The sequence below is a fragment of the Eulemur rufifrons genome, chromosome 3 (assembly GCF_041146395.1).
Source record: "Eulemur rufifrons isolate Redbay chromosome 3, OSU_ERuf_1, whole genome shotgun sequence".
NCBI classification, from domain to species: Eukaryota; Metazoa; Chordata; class Mammalia; order Primates; family Lemuridae; genus Eulemur; species Eulemur rufifrons.
This window is the reverse complement of record NC_090985.1, coordinates 40821630-40843171: the sequence shown is the minus strand read 5'-3', so window position 1 is coordinate 40843171 and position 21542 is coordinate 40821630. Positions and strand designations below refer to the sequence as shown.

General features: G+C 35.1%; 1 protein-coding gene across 2 annotated transcripts in view; it reads right to left on the bottom strand.

Annotated features, from left to right (window-relative positions):
* Nucleotides 1-21542, bottom strand: part of ATAD2 (ATPase family AAA domain containing 2) — a 65628-nt gene that overhangs the window by 31473 nt on the left and 12613 nt on the right. Inside the window, exons 3-13 of one of the 2 annotated variants that reach the window (XM_069466022.1) lie at nucleotides 19345-19394; nucleotides 18383-18548; nucleotides 17961-18063; nucleotides 17619-17706; nucleotides 16686-16763; nucleotides 16527-16655; nucleotides 15810-15927; nucleotides 9863-9970; nucleotides 4072-4180; nucleotides 3718-3833; nucleotides 2091-2265 (exon numbers count right to left, since the gene is read on the bottom strand). In XM_069466022.1, coding sequence (XP_069322123.1) covers nucleotides 2091-2265; nucleotides 3718-3833; nucleotides 4072-4180; nucleotides 9863-9970; nucleotides 15810-15927; nucleotides 16527-16655; nucleotides 16686-16763; nucleotides 17619-17706; nucleotides 17961-18063; nucleotides 18383-18548; nucleotides 19345-19394 — 1240 coding nt within the window. Of the gene's footprint in view, nucleotides 1-2090; nucleotides 2266-3717; nucleotides 3834-4071; nucleotides 4181-9862; nucleotides 9971-15809; nucleotides 15928-16526; nucleotides 16764-17618; nucleotides 17707-17960; nucleotides 18064-18382; nucleotides 18549-19344; nucleotides 19395-21542 lie in introns of both variants that reach the window. The other variant, XM_069466021.1, reaches the window with a different exon arrangement.

Here is a 21542-nt window from a genome sequence, read left to right as displayed (position 1 = left end):
ACCATTTTAATCCGTTTCATTCAAACTTGCTTATCAGAATATAATTTCTAAATCTGATTATATATCATTCCCATCTATTTTCATTCAAACTTGATTACCTGAATTTATTTATGACTATTTATAATTTATAAATTTAAGTTCTAAGAACTAGGTCTTAAGAATTCATACTAAATTGTAATGACCTAACAGTATAATTTTATTTGCAATTTCAACTAGAAGTATTCAAGTATATATTTCACTGGTTATATTATAGCTATAGTTACTAGGACACACATACAGAAAAATCTATTAAAGACTAACTGTGGAAACGAAGAATAGAAGACAGTAACATAGTCCTCCTCCACGTCAGGATGGGAAAACATTTAGCAAGATGCCATAATTTTTATCTATTTCAGTAAAAATAAAATAAAAAAAGAACCTCAAAGAATTCCAAAAAGAGACTGAAGAGTATCTGCAGCAATATGTCTCAGTAGATCATAATGTATTAGGTCAGTAAACATGAAATGTCTGATTTCAAATCAAAAGTTTAGTTTATTATATCTCAAACAAGAAGCAGTAAAATTAATCAAAGTATGCACCTAAACTATCAATACAGTTTTGCCATCTCAGTGGTAGCTTGTTTATGCCAGTAATGAAGAAGCCTGGAGAGTGAGTGGCGATGAAATTCCAAAAGGTATCCAAAGCCTGGAAGAAGTGGTAGTCAGTTGGTGCAAGGCCTGGTGAATACAATGAATGACAGGGAGTTTCCAAGTCCAGCTGCTGTAGTTTGAGCAGTGTTGTTTGTGTGACATGTGGTCGAGCATTGTCAAGAAGATTGGCCTGTCTCTATTGACCAATCTCGGCTGCTTACTCACAAGCATCCTCATCATTTCATCCAATTGGTTGCAGTAGACATCTGCGGTAATCCACTGACCAGGTTTCATGAAGCTGTAGTGGATAATGCCAGCGCTGGACCACCAAACAGATACCATTAGCTTTTTCTGATGAATATTCAGTTTTGGACTGTGTTTTGGCACTTCATCTCTCATTGTGCCAAACGCTTGCAATCGTCAAAAAGAATCCATTTTTCATCCCATGTAATAATATGGGGTAGAAATGGTTCACCTTTACATCGTGACAGCAAAGAAAGGCAAGCTTCAAGAGGATTTCCGGTTTTTAATTCATGCAGTACACCCATCTATTCAGCTTCTTGACCTTGCCGATTTGTTTCAAGTGGTCCAACATTGTTGGAATAGCACATCAAACCTTGATAATTCACGTGTAGGTTGAGATGGATTTGCTTCTACTACAGCTTTCAGCTCATCATTATCCACACCTTGGTCTCAGGTCACCCACATGGCTCATTTCCAAGATTAAAATCACTAGAACAGAACTTCTCAAACCATTGACGTACTGTGCATTCATCAGCCACATCCTTCCCAAACATTTTGTTGATATTTTGAGCTGTCTGTGCTGCATTGGCTCCATGACAGAAGTCATATTAAGAAAATAACAGGAATTTTTGACTTATTCATGGTTTCACAAAAATTAAAAAATTTTTTCAAATATAATCACAAGCAAAACCGTGTGTTTGAAAGAATGAGGATGTATCTTTCACAATAAAAATATAATAAGAAGTGTCAAAGTGAAATGTCAGAGATACCAACTGTCACAGTTCTTAAAGGAAATTGAACATTTCACACTTAATAACCTAATATTGTCTCACAATGTGCTGTCAATGCAACCTGGGATGTGAAACTGAAAGTTACTCTAGGACAGAACTAGTCTTCAACTCTCATACTGAGACATAATTCACTACTACTATTTCTCTAAATATGAGACTACCAATCTCTCTAGGTATGAGATCTACAACTACAAAGAACTTAGATCCAAATATTGCTTTTTCTTCTTACCATAAAACTGTTCATTGTAAGTCAGTATTATCTTGATATATAAAAGAAAATAATAATCTAGGAAGATTACATATTTGGTCCAATTCTTCTGAGTTTATTTCTATAAAAAGTGATTAATGTAAGATTTATCTAACCCTTATAAACCCATACCTGCATTGATTATAGAACTATCTATATAGGTAAATTTTAATATCATACCTGATCAAATAGCAATCGTAGCTGTCTTTCAGATTCTCCTACCCATTTACTCAGACAATCAGCACCTTTCCTCATGAAAAATGCTACTCTTTTATCTCCTTGACTGCACTCATTGGCAAGTGCTCTAGCAACCAGAGTTTTTCCAGTTCCAGGTGGACCATAAAACAAACAACCTCTGTAAAAATAATACATTATATATTTTAGCACTACATGTAAAAAGACTATTTAAACAAAAATTAGACACCAATTTCATGAATTGACTTAATTAGTGAATAAGAAATAAGACAACTGAAATACTATATAGTTTCATGCCACAAAGCACAACTTAAAACTGCAGTTAATACTGATAGTATAAAATGAATATTTAAAACATAAATGGAACCCTTTATTTGAAACATGTTTTATTCTTTCATCATGCTTATATAACCTTACACTAGCATATGTAATCATATATCACAATCATATAATTAAACTTTTATGGGGGGAAATTTATGTTCTAAGGAAGAAGAAATGTAGAGAGAAAATTTGAGGAGTATGTTGTTTCTTTTATTTATTTATTTATTTATTTATTTATTTATTTTTAAGACACAGTCTCGCTGCTACCCAGGCTAGAGTGCAGCGTAGTCATTATAGCTCACTGCAATCTCAAACTCCTGGGTGCAAGTGATCCTCTTGCCTCAGACTCCTGAGTAGCTGGGACTACAGGCATGAGCTACCATCCCCGGTTAATTTTTTTGTTTTTTGTAGAGACGAGGTCTCGCTCTTGCAGGCTTGTCACAAACTTCTCGCCTCAAGCAATACTCCCACCTGGGCCTCCCAAAGTGCTACGGTTATAGGCATGAGCCACCGCACCTGGCCTGCTATTTCTTTTTAAATTCATCAAATTATTTTAACTAGGCACTTACAACATTTCCTGTAAAATATTAATACCTTTCCGACTTTTTAAATTATAAAATTTAACTTAAAACTCATCAATGTTCAACTGTAATTGATTTATGGTACACTACTTTTATAATGGAAAAGAAAAAAAGCTTACTAATTTTTAAAGATTTATTTGTTTGCTTGCTTTTGAGACAGGGTCTTGCTGGACTACAGTGGTGTGATCATAGCTCACTGTAGTCTTAACTCCTGGGTTCAAGAGATCCTCTCGCCTCAGACTTCCGAGTACCTAGGACTACAGGGACACATCACCTATGCCTGGATAAGTTTTTTTATTTTTTGTAGAGATGGAGTCTTGGTATGTTGCTCACGTTAGTCTTAAACTCCTGGCCTTAAATGATCATCCTACCTTGGCTTCCCAAAGCACTAGGATTACACATGTGAGTCACTGCACCTGGCTAAAAAGTTTATTTACATCGCTGTTACCATATTGCTTGATTCAGAGAGAAAAGTTGTATAACAAAAAGGGAAAACCACTTGTACTCCTAAATCTATTGAAATAAAATAAGTTTTAAAAATTAAAATAAACTATATAGTATTTCTATTATATAAATAAGCTACAATTCAGTTATATAAAAAGGGAATCAGGGACTAGGGTTTAAAAATGAGTAACTAAAGTATGAGAACTAGAAGAAGCAATAGTAGTATAGCACAAATTTGGTTAAAATTAAAAGTATAATTAAATTACCTTGGGGGCTGAATTTTGAATTTTTCGAACACTTCTGGATAAAGTAATGGAAATACCACCATTTCTTTTAGAGCTGCAATATGATTCGATAGGCCACCAACACTATCAAATCGTACCTGATAATGGAAGTGAACACTGACATTATTAGATTTAGAGTCAAAATTGTTACCCCATGCCTAAACCTAACCCAGTCAACCGAGTAACATTATCTTAGTTGTGATCTGAGGATTAAAAAACAAGTTTGTAAAGATTTAAGTCTCTGATTTAAAAAAAATCATTGGTTTCTGTTTTAACTTTAAAACTAAACTAAAACAAAGAAAAACAAAACATAAATTTTGAAACAAGAGTACTCACTGAAGAATCTAGTTGCATTGGATCAACATCAGCAAGGCTTGCTCCGATTTTCATTCTATCTTTATGAATGCCTTTTAATTCATCTTTCCGAAAATTTAGTGGGAGGCACCTATTAAAAACACACACAAACCCCAATCCAAATAAACACAATCAGAAATGGAAAAGGAGCCATTACAACTGATACCACAGAAATACAAAAGATCAGAGACTGGTATGAACAACTATATGCTCATAAACTAGAAATCCTTAAGGAAATGGATGAATTCCTGAAAACATACAACCTCCTGAGATGGAACCAGGAAGAAACAGAGCTCCTGAATAAACCAAAACAGTAGTGAAATTGAATCAGTAATAAAAGAATCTCCCAACAATAGCAAAAAAAGGTCACAATCAGTTGGATTCACAGCTAAATTCTACCACATGTACAAAGAACTGGTACCAATCCTACTGAAACTGTTCCAAAGCATCAAGGAGGGAGTTCTCCCTAATTCATTCTACTAAGCCAGGATCACCTTGATACCCAAACCAGAAGAATGCAGCAAAATAAGAAAACTACAGACCAGTATCTCTGCTTAAATAGGCACAAAAGTCCTCAACAAAATACCAGTAAACTAAATCTAACTGCACATCAAAAGGATAATTCAATCAAGTGGCTTTTCATCCCAGGGATGCAAGGATGGTTCAACAAATGCAAGCCAAGAAATCTGATTCACCACATAAAGAGAATTAAAAACAAAAACCATATGATCATCTCAATAGATGTAGAAAAAGCATTCAGCAAAATCCAGCATCACTTCACGATAAAAACCCTCAAAAAACGTGACATAGAAGGAACATACCTGAAAATAACAAAAGCCATATATGACAAACCCACAGGCAACATCATACTGAATGGGGAAAAGTTGAAAGCATTCCCCCTAGGAACTCGAATAAGACAAGGATGCCCACTCTCACCACTTTTATTCAACATACTACTGGAAGTTGTAGTCAGAACAATCAGACAAGAGAAAGAAACAAAGGGCGTGTAAAAAGTCAAATTATTTGTTTGCTTATAGTATGGTCTTAAACTTAGAAAACCCTAAGGACTCCTTCAAGAGACTCCTAGATTTGATAAATGAGCTCAGCCAAGTCTCAGGTTATAAAATTAACAGACAAAAGTCAATAGTATTTCTACACACCACCACCAACCAAGCTGAGAACAAAATCAATTAACTCAACCTCATTTAGAATAGCCGCTAAAACAAAACAAAACAAAACAAACAAACAAAAAAACCACCAACCACTGAACCCTAAGAATAAATATAACCAAGGAGGTGAAAGATCTCTGCAAGGTACAAATCACTGATGAAAGAAATCATAGATGACACAAACAAATGGAACATGGATCGGAAGACTCAATATTGTCAAAATGGCCATATTTCCCAAAGCAATCTACAGATTCAATGCAATTCCTATCAAAATACCAATGTTATTTTTCACAGAATTAGAAAAAATAAATTTAAAACTCATATAGAACCAAAAAAGAGCCCAAAGAGCCAAAGCAATCCTAAGCAAAAAGAACCAAACTGGAGGCATCACATTACCTGATTTCAAATTACACTACCAAGCTACAGTAATCAAAACAGCATAGTACTGTCATAACAGTAGACACATAATAGATCAATAGAACAGAACAGGGAACCCAGAAATAAAACCAAGTACCTACAACCAACTGATCTTTGACAAAACAGACAAAAACATACACCGCGGAAAGGACACACTGTTCAATAAACGGTCCTGGGAAGATTGAATAGCCATATTCAGAAGAATGAAACTGGATCCCTATCTCTCATCATATACAAAAATTAGCACAAAATGGATGAAAGATTTAAATGTAAGACCTGAAACTGTAAAAACCTTAGATGAAAATCTAGCAAAAACTCTTCTGGATATTGGCCTAGGCAAAGAATTTATGACTAAGATCCCAAAAGCAAATGCAACAAAAACAAAAATAGACAAATGCAACTTAAACTAAAAAGTTTCTGCACAGCAAAAGAAATAATCAAAGAGTAAATAGACAACCTACAGAATGGGAGAAAATATTCACAAACTATGTATCCAACAAAGGACTAATATCCAGAATCTACAAGGAACTCAAACAACTCAGCAAGGGGAAAAAAAACATCATTAAAAAGTGGGTAGGGGCCAGGCGCGGTGGCTCACGCCTGTAATCCTAGTGCTCTGGGAGACTGAGGTGGGTGGACTGTTTGAGCTCAGGAGTTCGAGACCAGCCTGAGCAAGAGCGAGACCCCCATCTCTACTAAAAAAAGAATAGAAAGAAATTATCTGGCCAACTAAAATATATATATAGAAAAAATTAGCCGGGCATGGTGGCGCATGCCTGTAGTCCCAGCTACTCGGGAGGCTGAGGCAGTAGGATCGTTTAAGCCCAGGAGTTTGAGGTTGCTGTGAGCTAGGCTGATGCCATGGCACTCACTCTAGCCTGGGCAACAAAGCGAGACTCTGTCTCAAAAAAAAAAAAAAAAAAAGTGGGTAGGTTGGTCCAAGTGCAGTAGTGTTTACAACTAATTGATCACAACCAGTTACAGATTCCTTTGTTCCTTCTCCACTCCACTGCCTCACTTGACCAGCCTTTAAAAAAAAAAAAAAAAAAAAGTGGGCAAATGACATGAATAGGCACTTTTTAAAAGAAGATATACAAATGGCCAGCAAACATAAAATAATGCTCAAACTGACTAATCATCAAAGAAATACAAACTTAAAACCACAATGAGATATAACCTTACTACAATTAGAATGGCCATTATGTACAGTCAAAAAACAATAGCTGTCAGTGTGGATGCAGTAAAAAAGGAACACTTATACACTGTTGGTGGGAATTAGGACAACCCTTATGGAGATTTCTAAAGAACTAAAAATACATCTACCATTCAATTCTGCAATCCCACCACTGGGTAGGTAATCAAAGGAAAATAAATTAATATATCAAAAAGAGAACCTGCATCCATATGTTTATCCCAGCACAATTCACAATTGCAAAGATAAGGAATCAACCTATGCGCTCATCAACCAATAAGTGGTATAATGGACATTGGAGACTCAAAAGACAGGAGGTTGAGAAGGGGTGAGCGATGAAAAATTACCAATGGGGTACAATGTATGCTGTTCGAGTGATGGATACACTAAAAGCCCAGACTTCACTGCAATACAATATATGTAACAATTCAACTTGCACACCCTAAATCTAAAATAACAAAACAAAACACACACTTATCAACTCATCCTCTTCCCCCAAATCCACATTAGAATATGAACATTTTTCTTAAGAATTAAAAAAAAAAAAAAAAATTTAAATTTAAACTGGAGCAATCTATGTATTTCTATTTCCTCATTTTCTATAGATGTCCACAATTTAAGTGTTAAAAATATTTATATCTGACGCTTTATTATTAAAGATTCACAATCAAACGAAAATATCAAGTTAGCAAAATGCCACAAGCACCATAAAATAATTCTTTTTTTTTTTTTTTTTTTTTTTTGAGACAGAGTCTCACTCTGTTGCCCAGGCTAGAGTGAGTGCCGTGGCGTCAGCCTAGCTCACAGCAACCTCAAACTCCTGAGCTCAAGGGATCCTCCTGCCTCAGCCTCCCGAGTAGCTGGGACTACAGGCATGCGCCACCATGCCCGGCTCATTTTTTCTATATATATTTTTAGCTGTCCATATAATTTCTTTCTATTTTTAGTAGAGATGGGGTCTCGCTCTTGCTCAGGCTGGTCTCGAACTCCTGAGCTCAAACGATCCGCCCACCTCGGCCTCCCAGAGTGCTAGGATTACAGGCGTGAGCCACCGCGCCCGGCCCATAAAATAATTCTTGATGGAGAATTCAGACAGCATCAATACACATTATAATAGTTGTTCCTAACATATATACAGAATTTACCATTTGCCAGATATTGCTTTAGTTTTAGGTGCTTTACATGTATTAAGCCATTAAATCCTCACAATAGTCTTATAAGGCAGGTATTATTATTTTCCCTATTTTAATAGAAAACCAAGGCATAGAAAGGTTAACTGATTTCCCCAAGGTCAACCAACTAGCAAAATGGCAAGACCAGGAATCAAATGCAATCTATTTCAAGACCTGTAACAACTCTGCTATATATACATATATACATACACACACACACGTAAACAATTTTATATATATATAATGTATTATATATATAACTCAGCAGAATGGATCCACATCAACTCTCTTAAGCAAATTCCCTAACTACTTTCAAAAAGTTATAGTAGGATGCAAAGAATATACCTAGAAGAACCTGCTCATTTTATAAATGGAAAAATGAAAACTGCTTACATTAGAGGAAGATATCTGTACCAGAATGCGTTAGCAAAGAATGATTGCTACAACTGAACACAAGTAAAAGCACACAATGCTCACTCTAAATGATAGTACTTGCTAGTCCCAAATGCCACAAGGAATTTATACTGTGAAATCTAAGATGATGGACAAGTTTTCAATTGTTGCTTCCTAAAGGATATTTCTTAAGTAATTTTTGAAAAAATATATAACTGCATGAAACAAAATACACAGGATTAGATGCACATTTTTATGTATGAAGCCAAAGAAAAAGACTGTATAGTCTCAGTATACAGCTTTTAGATGCTCTAACTCACTGCTGCCCAACAGATGTAAAATTCAAACCCCAAATGTAATTTTAAATTTTCTATTAGCCACACTAAAGAAAAAAGGTGAAATTAATTTTAATAATAGTGCTTCTACTATAGGTGTTTGGGAAAGAAAAAAAAAGAATTTTAATAATTTTATACAAAAGTTTACATGCATCTCAAAGACCTAACATGATAAAAGAATAGACCTTAGAATACAAAGAATGGTTGGTTTGCATGCTCCTTCAACTATTATGTTCCAACTGCTTTGTCAAGCATTACTTTTTCTTCTTCTTCTTCTTCTTTTTTTTTTTTGAGACAGCCTTGCTTTGTTGCTTGGGCTAGAATGCCATGGTATCAGCCTAGCTCACAGCAACCTCAAATTCCTGGGCTCAAGTGATCCTCCTGCCTCAGCCTCTTGAGTAGCTAGAACTACAGGCGTATACCACTATGTCCAACTAATTTTTTCTATTTTTAGTTGCCCAGCTATTTTTTTCTATTTTTAGTAGAGATAGGGTCTTGCTCTTGCTCAGGCTGGTCTTGAACTCCTGAACTCCAGCAATCTTCTTGCCCCGGCCTCCCAGAGTGCTAGGATTACAGGCCTGAGCCACCGAGCCTGGCCTGTCAAGCATTATTTCTACTCTAAAAATATTTTATTACCAGAATCCAAGCACTGCATTTTCATTCACCCACCTACATTTGCAAAGTGAGAATAATCCTTGCTCTATCTCCTTTGTATAATTATTGTGAAAATCAAGTAAGTTGGTTAGTATATGTGGACTTATACTGCAAGGAGTTATGAAATGGATTAAGCCTTCTATTTTTCTTAACAGTTCTACAATAAGAATGTAAAAACTAGTTATTTCTTCAAATCACTGTTCACCAAGCACCATTTTGACTATATAATAGTTTGGCAAGATATCATAACCATATGTTCCAAACTGTTATTTTGTTTCAACTGTAGATATTTTTAACAAGACAGTATTCTAGTTTATACATTAACCTGTTTTGCAACTTTTTAATCAGCCAGACTGTAACTATTCCCAAATTATTCTGTTTTCTCACCACTTTTTAAAAAAGATAGCTGGTAGTTTAAAAAGACATCAATATGGCATTTACCTATTGATAGCTCTATTACGGCTCCTTTTTCTCCGCCTCTCAAAGTGTTGTTCGTCTTCAGAAGAGGAAGATGAAGTAGAGTCACTACTGTGGATTGCATGCCTTCGCCTAAAGTAAAAAGAAAAACTGAAATCATGAGGGAAGGCAGGAAAAAAGAGCATGGTAAGACACAAGTATCAGAAAAACCTAATGATCCAAAAATGTTTATCATAAAATTAATACATTTGCTGAACCACTGAAGTAAGTTTTGCTGGTTCAATCATTTTATTTTTTAATCCAACTATGATGTCTACAAAATGGTTGAATCTTTTGAAGTGAATAAAAGACTTAAATAATTGAGAGGAAAGGAAAAAAAGACAGGAGGCTACAGCAGAGATGACCATCAAATGTTCACGAAGAAAGGACATGGTCTAGGCAGGGTGAAGACTTAGTCTTGATATAAATCAGTTATTCTCAATGAGAAAAGTGGGATAAAGAGGATATTAGAATCTTTGGGAATGCAATTTAAAAAACTATTTTCAGTATTACACTATATATAATTTCACATTTGAAAGGAAATCACCTATTTTTAAATGTCAAATAAATTTAAAAGGAGGGCATTTTTTTTATGTAAAAAAAAGTCAGGTGGCCAGGAAAGCTTAAAAAATACTGGCAAATAGTGAGGAATAAGATGGCCTTTTATCATCAAATGTAAATTCACAACTCCGTCACTTAACAGCTTTGTAAATGTAGATGACTTACCCAACTCATGACTTTACTGACAAAAAAAGAAATACTATCAAATTCTTAGGCTGGCTGGTAGTATTAATATTAAATAAGATGCCAAGTGCTACATATATAAAAGAAAATTCTTATCACTTCTACCTTTAGATAGTTGCAAAAGACTCACAGAAAAAACAAAGAATCTGTCTGGGAGAACCTTTAATCATTCTATTAGTTCAGGATATAGAACTTTTCTGAGTTAGAGTACAATCATGGTAAGTAGGTATTTCCAAAAATATAAAAGGTTCATAGTATACTATCTGCATAATCTAGGTCCAGAAACTCATATCTAAAAAACTCTGGGCCGGGCGAGGTGGCTCACGCCTGTAATCCTAGCACTCTGGGAGGCCGAGGTGGGCGGATCGTTTGAGCTCAGGAGTTCAAGACCAGCCTGAGCAAGAGCGAGACCCCATCTCTACTAAAAATAGAAAGAAATTATATGGACAGCTAAAAAAAAAATATATATATAGAAAAAATTAGCCGGGCATGGTGGTGCATGCCTGTAGTCCCAGCTACTCGGGAGGCTGAGACAGGAGGATTGCTTGAGCCCAGGAGTTTGAGGTTGCTGTGAGCTAGGCAGACACCACGGCACTCACTCTAGCCTGGGCAACAGAGTGAGACTCTGTCTCAAAAAGATAAATAAATAAAAAAAAAAAAAAAAAAAAAAACTCTGAAAGAAAGTTTTTCCATTCTTCATTTAGCAGCATAACCTGAAATGGCACAAGGCAACTTTTAGCCTGTTTGTTCTACTTACTATGATCATTCATATGCTTTGCCAGAGAATTACAAATATATTTGACTTTGCAATTCTGGTTCAAATAGCCCTAGAGATATTAATGTTACCGCACTACATATGTTGCATGCTATCTTTGTAAATCCACCCAAAAAATATGGATTCTGAAACACAAATGCCCCAATGGTTTTCGATAAGGGGTTGTAGAAACAGAAATAAATGAGAAAATAATACTATACCCATCCATCTACCCAAATATACGCAAGACTGTTTTTGTGATCAGTCTGTAACTAAAACTATCTAGTACAAGTCTGTAATTTTATATAAAAGACTAACTTATTTAAAACTTTGGACAAGTACATTATTGGTAACCTCATTTTATAGTTGGGGACAATGTGGCTCACAGGTTAAATAACTTGCTCAAAATATCAGAATTACTCACTGATGGTGTCAGAATTCAAACTTGTATCTGTTTATTCTAAAATTCCTAAAAGTTACTCAAAGTACTGAAAAAAAAATTCCACATTCTATATGCTACTACACTGGTGATTTCCAGTTTTTTATTTCACAAACCAGTAAAGTTGTAAGCAAACAGTAACAAAATCTTGTGGACTAACATAAGGTCTCCAATGTTTGATTGCAAAGTAGAGATTATTTTTAAACATCAAAATGTAGTTATAATAGGAAGTACATACAGCACTTAATATATAGGACAGAGACTTTTAAATGCTTTACATGTGTTAACTCATTTAATTCTCACAATACAAATATGAGATAGGTGCTATTATCTGCCTTCTACAGATCAAAAAACCGAAGCAAAGAATGGTTAGGTAACTTGCCAAAGGTAACTAACAAAGGAAGAGCTAAGCTCTGAACCTAGACAGTCCTAGTCATGGATCCAGGTTCTTAGGAATTACTCTATACTAGAAAAGGAATTACTCTATACTAGAGAAAGGCCATTATTTCAGTTTTAAAAAGATTCTAAACACACATATCCACATCCACTCATTTATCCCCTCCATTTTACTCAAAGCCAATGAAAAATTTGGCACGGGCAAGCACTGGACCACCACTTTGAACCTAATAAGAGCTTCAGCTTTTTGCCAATTCTAGTTCTTTGACAACAGATAAGGAGTATTTTGAAACATTGGTAGAGCACTCGTGCTATTAAGTTACCTTATTGTTCAAAGGGACTAGGCTTGTTCTGAAAACAGCGGACTAGAGTAAAAGAATAAAGCTTAGACTACTGGAGGTTAGCAACCATAAGGAAGAAAGAGAATTCTGCTTATAGGCAGAATTCCTGAAGCTCCACTCTGATAAGTGTGCCAAGAGACACTTGGAAGATTCTGCATTGCTGTTGGAGGTTTCTTGCTCACTTGCCATAGATGCTAAGAACAATGTTGAAATAATTCTTTAGATACGTGCTTTATTTTCTTGCCTCAGTAGTTGAAGTAGTCCATGAACTATAAACAAAAGCTAGTCTCGGCCGGGCGCGGTGGCTCACGCCTGTAATCCTAGCACTCTGGGAGGCCGAGGTGGGCGGATCGTTTGAGCTCAGGAGTTCGAGACCAGCCTGAGCAAGAGCGAGACCCCATCTCTACTAAAAAAAATAGAAAGAAATTATATGGACAGCTAAAAATATATATCGAAAAAATTAGCCGGGCATGGTGGTGCATGCCTGTAGTCCCAGCTACTCGGGAGGCTGAGACAGGAGGATCGCTTGAGCCCAGGAGTTTGAGGTTGCTGTGAGCTAGGCAGACGCCACGGCACTCACTCTAGCCTGGGCAACAGAGTGAGACTCTGTCTCAAAAAAAAAAAAAAAAAGCTGGTCTCTTCAAGAAAAAGTAAAAAACCTATAAGCAAAATGACTATGTTAAGGTTGTTAGAAGGGATGAGATCTTCATACCACCTTGGCATGAAAGTTAAAAAAAAAAAACTTTAAAGGACTACATTCAAAAAGTCATAGAATAACAAGTGTTGGCAAGGATATGGAGAATTTGGTACTCTAGTAAACTGCTTGTGGGAACGTAAAATGAAGTAGCCACTAGGGAAAACAATTTGGCAGTTCCTCAAAACATTAAACAAAGTTAGCTATCTGGGCCGGGCGCGGTGGCTCACGCCTGTAATCCTAGCACTCTGGGAGGCCGAGGTGGGCGGATCGTTTGAGCTCAGGAGTTCGAGACCAGCCTGAGCAAGAGCGAGACCCCATCTCTACTAAAAATAGAAAGAAATTATATGGACAGCTAAAAATATATATAGAAAAAAAATTAGCCGGGCATGGTGGCGCATGCCTGTAGTCCCAGCTACTCGGGAGGCTGAGACAGGAGGATCGCTTGAGCTCAGGAGTTTGAGGTTGCTGTGAGCTAGGCTAACGCCATGGCACTCACTCTAGCCTGGGCAACAGAGTGAGACTCTGTCTCAAAAAAAAAAAAAAAAGAAACAAAGTTAGCTATCTGACCCAATGATTCTACTCCTAGGTACATATCCAAGAAGTGGAAACGTATGTTTACACAAAAACTTGTACACAAATGTTCATAACAGCATTATTTGTAAGAGCCAAAGCAGAAACAACCTAAACGTCCATTAACTGATAAATGGACAAACAAAATCTGGTATATCCATACAATTCAATCTTATTTGGCAATAAAAAAGAATGAAGTACTAATACATGGTACAACATGGATGAATCTTGAAAATGCTATACTGAGTGAAAACCAGTCACAAAAGATTTTACTTTTATGAAACGTTCAGAATAGGCAAACCTATAATGACAGAAAGTATCTCAACAAAATATTTCAATAAAGCTGTAACCACAAAAAAAAAAAAAAAAAGCTTAAATAGGTTATCAAAACCAATACCAAGAAAGTCAGCGAGTAAAATAACATTACTCAGGGGATAGTTTAAATCTCTTAGTTCATACTTCAATTTAAACTTGTCAGGGCCAGGAGAAGTGGCTCATGCCTGTAATCCTACCACTGTGGGAGGCCAAGGAGGGAGGATTGCTTGAGGCCAGGAGTTCAAGACCAGCCTAGGCAACACAGCAAGACCTTGTTTCTACAAAACATTTAAAAATCAGCTGGGTGTAGTGGCATATGCCTGTAATTCCAGTTATTTTGGGAGGCTGAGCCAGGAGGATCACTTGAGGCCAGGAGTTTGAAGTTGCAGTAAGTTAAGATCAAGCCACTGAGCTCTAGCCTGGGCAACAGTGCAAGACCCTGTCTCAAAAAACAAATAAAAACAAACAATTTTTAACAAATGTCAGAATCTCCATTAGTCTATGAAATTCAAGGGCAGGAATCCCACCTTAGTCATTTTTATATCCATTGTGCTTGACATATTACAGCATTCAAACATAAGTTAAATGGGGGCAAGGGTGGGAGTGGGGGTAGGAATCCTGCACCAAGGAGCTATTCAACAATGTGAGACGGTTTCCATAGGGAATGACCAGATACTATGAACCAAACATGGAAACTCAAGAACAGCAAAGCGGGGAAAAAAACAATCTTACCTTCTGCAAGATATATTGGTAGGTGGTAACTGTTGAGACAGTCACACTATACTTTTTCCTCTCCTTTTCTGAAAATTGTAACATTTCACTATCAAAATAGAGGTCTTTAACAATATTCTAAGGGACCTACAACAATATTGACAATGTAGCCTCCATTCAAGTGCAATTAATGTTGGGAAGCCCTGACATTTTGAGTTTGTCTTCCTGATTCTCTATCCTTCTGGGCCTTGGTCATGTGACAAGGGATGATGGAGTAAGAAAACTAGATTGTATACTTGTGATTCTGAAATGAAATGAAAAGACTCAGGGACACAAGTACTCTTCTTATTTTTCTGAAAAGAAATGAATCTTTAGCATTTACAAAGGTGCTGCCTTCCATGATCAAAACATGATGATAGTAAGCTGCTATGAAGAGACTTATCAGAACTGTTCAAAATAATTTGAATAATCAAAGAAAATTAGTGTTTCCTATCACGTAAGAGAAATAAATTACAAAATAGATACAGAAAAGGATAACCAGTGTCATGAGGGCTCTAAAAGCTTAGAACTTAGAACATGTGATAAGGCAGGAAAATGCATCTGTGACAGTATGTGAAGAAAAGAGTAAACTTTAATTTAATGTGAAGATTAAATGAAATTATGTGAAATGCTTAGCATAGAGCCAGGAATACAGTAAACACTGAATCAATGGTAGCTCTATTATTAAAGTGTGGAACAATGGAATAAACTACCTTACCAAAGTAGTTATACTAACAGTTCCTATTAGTGGAAACAAAGGCAAAAACTAGTCAGTGGTACTGGGGATTAGAGTACTAGAGGCATACAGCTAAACTCTCCCAAATATATAATTGTAGAATTCTATCCTAATACACCCGATCCTAAGATTCTAGAATCCTTCCCTACAATTATGTTGTCATAAATCAATCACTATTTCAGAGCCAAACCTGTTCATTCGTTTACAGTAGGGACTTCTTGGTCCTGCAGAAGATAATCTGTATCTTGGTCTTGCGGGAGAAGCTGGGCCACTATAAAATATGTTGCGCTTTCTCTGGTGACGAGGTTCTAAAAATAGAAATATATATGAGACATATAAATATGTATGAAGATAATTTTGCTCTTCATCTAAATACTTACAAAGGTGCTGCCTTCCATGAAAGTACTAGGTAAATATCTATTATAGAATATTTTGCTGTTCTTGTCTTAAATCATTTATGTCTGAAGGGTTGCTGTTGAAAATATACGTAACACAGACACCAACCAACCAAAATACACACTGGCCATAAACAACCATTGTGATTGTACAGATGCATAATAGGTGATTATTAGCCCTGCATGTAAATGCTCACAAGTATTAAAATATAATGTTAACATAAATCAAAAGCAGTCGTATCTACACAAACTGACAAAATAGAAAGCTGTATAATCTATCTAAAATAAAGACAGAAAATTTCAAAATAGCCGAATTATTTGTTTTGCTCAAGGCTAACATTTAACTTTCTTTGGAGAAATTACTTCTTGCAACTTTAGGATAGTTTAAGACAATAGTCATGAATATTCAGCAAAATGAAAACATGAAAAATACCAAAAAACAAAATATTAGGAAGGACAATAAAGAGAAAGCTAATATATTTTCTTCTGGAAAAAATATGTATAACACTTACTTTCCAATGGAGCCTGGTAGTAAACAGCAGCCTTTCTTTGTCTAAGATAATAACGTTTCTGATTATCTTCTTCCCCATCTTCTTCATCGTCGTCGTCATCGTCATCATCATCATCTTCTTCTTCATCATCTTCTTCTTCATCATCATCTTCATCTTCACCATCATCTTCATCTTCACCATCATCTTCATCTTCACCATCATCTTCATCTTCTTGGTCTTCACCCTCTTCAGACGACTCTACAATTAAGAAATACTTCCAGAAGGGTACTCAACAAAATGTTAACAATTTTTAACATAGGGGAGTTGGGAGAGAAGAGATCCTCCCCTTTTTAAAATTATCTACTCTTAGATTATTCACAGAAAGAACTTATAATTCTTTTGCAACATTAAAGATTTTTTAAAATGAGGTAAAAAATTATAGAATTAAAAACTAGAAGAAGGAAAAAAAGGAAGTGGAGAAACAAGTTTGAAGGCTACTGTTATCAAGTACCAAACGAAAGTTTATAGTGTTCCTGAGAATTTCGTTAATATAGGTGATTATACTTAAGTTTCCAAGTTAATGTGACATGTTGACAAGTTTTAAAATCTTTTCACTTAGCTTCTTTCTTTTAAACTTAAGTTTGACTTTCCGTCCAGCCCTCTGGCTGTCATCTAGTTACATGCCACATAACTCAATCTACTTATGATAATGGTAAAATACCCTCAGCAAAACATTTAAAATACATTTCAGAAAACTGGTTTGCATTCAAGAAAAATTCTAATAGATTTTGTTAATAACTCTTAAATGGAATAACAAAACTTAGCTTTAATCATCTTTTAACTAAAATAGATAAATGATATGTCTGTAGTAAATATACATATAAGCAAACCAATGTTATTTGCTTTAGAATTGATTTGTTACTTTACCAAAACAGAACATACCATCCTTTTAAGCTCTTCCCTGCCCCCATTTTTTTCTTTTAAATTATTACCAATTGTCTGATCTGTTACAAACTACCATAAACATCACAACTTCTAAATAAAAAGGCTATTTCCTGCTAAATAAAGTTCTTAAACTCAAACCCAGAAGACAGAACAAGAGAAAAGACTAACCCACACTGCCTTCTTGATTATCAGTCGTTTCTTCATCAGTTCTTTGAATATCTTTTTGTTTTCCTCTTGTGTACACATTAAGATTGCCCTAAAAATGTTTAAATAAAAGTCATTAACATTTAGTATCTATTCATTAAAAAATTCAGTAGGATCCTCCAATCTTGCTTAAAATGAAGATACTTACAGCTGTAAACTCTTACAACTCTAGCAGTAACTAGTGACTGATCAAAGAAATGCTGGACAAAGTGATGAATAATTTAATCAAAAAATGAATTAGGTACCATAGAAAAAGATTAAACTGAAGATTATTAAATCATCCCCTTCATAGAAAAATATATTTACTTCCTCTGTTTCATTAAACACTCCCAAGTCTTCAAGTTCTCTCATTCGCTGTCTACGCATTTTCTTCATGTCATCCATTTTTTGAAGTACAGCTTCAGCGGTGCTTTAAAAAAATTGATATAAATATATGCTAAAATTGTAAAAGAGCAGATTTTTAAAAACTTAATTTTTCTTCTATTACAATATTTCATGGAGCTTAAAATATTTCTGCAAGCAGCATTTACTTGTGTAAAAATATTTAAAAATTTCTATCTAAGAATTTAAACATAGAATTATTACAAAGACCTCAAATAATCATTTTCCTTTATGCTTTACATAAACTAAATGCATTAAATATTCAGGCTGGTTGAAATTCATGATCCCTCCCCAACAAAAAAGTTTCTGCCAGATGAATCATCTTGATCTAAGGCACTTTTACTTACTTTGTTATAAGTTTGTCAAATAGCACAGACTGGTTCACAGTATTATAACGACTTCTAATCCTACAACTGCGGCGCACTTCAACATCACCATTCTCTTCTAGCAAGTGGCCTGTAGTTTGAACAATATTTCTAGTCCTCAATGACCGTATAACTGGAATCACTTTGTCTTCACAGGTGCATACATAAAAATAAATAGAAAAATTTGAAATAATAGTGTTTATGAAACAATTCTAAAATGAACAATTGAAAAGCTACACTTTCATGTAACAAAATTATAGTGTCTTAAACTTAGCTTTCCTAAAAACATTAGAAAACAAAAATAAAGTTATGACATATACCTACCATATGATCCAGCCCTTCCACTCCCAACAGAAGAGGAAAGATGTGCAATAAAAAGACCGATACACAAATGTTCAAAGCAGTTTTGTGACAGTCCCAAACTAGAAACAACCCAAATCCATCAAAAGATGAAGAGAAAAACAAATGGTGGTATATCCATATAATGGAATATTACTCAGCAACAAAAAGCAATGACATGGGTTATACTCATAATAATTATCCTGAGTGAAAGAAGCCAGACAAAAAAGAATGCATACTGTATGATTCCATTTACATAAAACTCAAGATAATAAATACAAACTAATCTATGGTGACAGAAATCAGATTCCAAAATAAATGCACATGGCTGTGTTTCAATGTAACTATTTATTTTCTCAGGAGTCAGGAGTGGGGGATGGGGGTGAGTTGAACAGCAAGGAGAGGAGCTGGAAGAGCCAGGAGGAATTATAAAGAGGCCTGAGGAAACTATTGAGGGTAATGATTTTGCAGCATATACTGATATTAAAACCTAAGAAATTCTACACTTTAAATAGGTACAGTTTATTGTATGTACCTCAATAAACATGTAAATAAAATATTAGTTACATGTTTTAAAAATCTGAAATGCCTTTAACATTACATACCTTCTTTGCACTCTTCTTTTTTTTTATCAGCCTGCTGTCTGGCCAACTGCCTATATGAAAAAAATATATTAAAGAATTTAAAATAATTGACATAACTTTAAAACCTACATTTCATAATACTGTAAACCATGAAAAAAAGTTAAATCAGCCTGGAGAGTAAATACTCAGATACTCTAAAACCTAAAAAACACTGAAAAACAACAAAGCTTGAGAATATCTATGCTTACATAAGTTATGGCTAAACAAACTCTAAGAACCCTGTTTTGCAGTTCAGTGATATACGAATTAACTCTTAGCTAAACAGAATTAATCAAATCCAAATATCTTACTTGAAACAAGAAATTAAATCCTTAGCCTAAGTATTTGGGTATAGTTGAACTAAGTAAACACTGAGCAAAAACAAGATGAATGTTACTACTAGATGAGCTGAAGGAAAAAACAACAACAACAAAAAAATAAGATGAATTTTACCCCACAACAATACAGCAGTCTCATATCCTTGAGGAATCTGTTAACTATAATCAGATCTAATGCCTCTTAGTGATAAGTTAATTGCCCTTTAAGAGCATCTTTGGCTATGATCTTTACATGGCATGCATTGTTATTATTCACATGTAGAAACAATCCCATTTGTGAATCAGATATTTCACCTACAAACTGGTAGACAGAATCTACTGAATTGGAAAGAATACTTTCCAAGCCTTAAAATAAAATACCCCTGTCATCTTTTTTTCCAAAAAATCCTCTGAGCAAACAAAACAGTGTATCTCATTAATTTATTTTTAGTGACTCAATTTTCCATACTTGGACAGGCTATATCTATTAATCAGCCTATGTATCAAACTATTTGCAAGTAGCCTGGTTTATATGTGGAATTTCAAATAAAATAAAATAAAATAAAACCATCTTATCCAGAGGATAAGATATTCTCATATCTTCTCATATTCTCATAACAATGTAAGCCATCATGAATGCCTTATCTCTCTTGGAACATTAAGTACAAACCAGTAAGAAAATAAAAACCTTTGAGCAATCCATCTACAGGTCAAGGCTTAGTTCATTCATAAGCTCATCGACTTTTCTCATAAAAAAGCCCCTCCCTCCACACCATGTAGATATACGCATTTTATAAACTAGGCCCCTCTTAGATGCAAGGTACACAATGATTAAAGTAGTATTTTTCTTTTCCTTTTGCCTGCAGGGGAAGGGAAGCACTTTTATCCTTGGTAAACTTTTCTTAAATTGTTGGATAGTTAATTTTCTTTAGGCTTGTGAGCCACACAATCTGTCACAACTACCCGGCATAGTAGGGTGAAAGCAGCCATATAAAGACAAAATGAATGGGCATGGCTGTGTTCCAATGAAGCTATTTACAAAAACAGGCAGCTGGACTTTGTCAACCCCTGTGAATCTGATGAAAGCTATGGATCTTTTCTCCCTAGAAAACTGCATATACTTTACACATGTTCAAACATTACTTCAGAGGTTTCATGCACCCCCTGAAGATCACCCATAATCACTGGATCCTAGTTAAGAACCCCAGGATCCAAGAAGTATACAGATCCTGCCCTATGGCACAGTCATTCAAATCTTTCTGTATTTTTCTAACAATCTTGATCCTCTGGTCTTTGAGCCCCAAACAGATTGAAAAAAAAAATGGTAAAATAGAACATGAAGGAAGTAAAGAGATTACTACACTCAGGCATATGGATAATAGTGAAAAGGGTAAGAAATAGGAAAAGTACATAAATAACTCAAAAATACTGTAAGGCCATTTTATAAAAGCCTTATACAAAAAGATACTGATGTTGTCACTATATAAAATAATAAACAGTATTTATAACAATGACTTGAATACAGGGAGAGGATTTTTATATTGGAATTATTTTCCATAGAAGACAAATGGCCAATAAGCACATAAAACAATACTCAACATTATTAGCCATCAGGGAAAAGCAAATCAGAACCAAATGAGATACTTCACCCCCATTAAAATGGCAAGACCAAAATGACAGATTATGACAAGTGTTGGTGAGGATGTGGAGAAAGTGGAACCTTCACGCATTTCTGGTGAGAATGTAAATGGTGTAGCTGCTTTGGAAAACAGTTTGGCAGGTCCTCAAAATGTCAGTGCTAGTATTTGACCCAATAATTCCACTACTAGGTAAATACCCAAAAGAACTGAAAAACATAAAAAT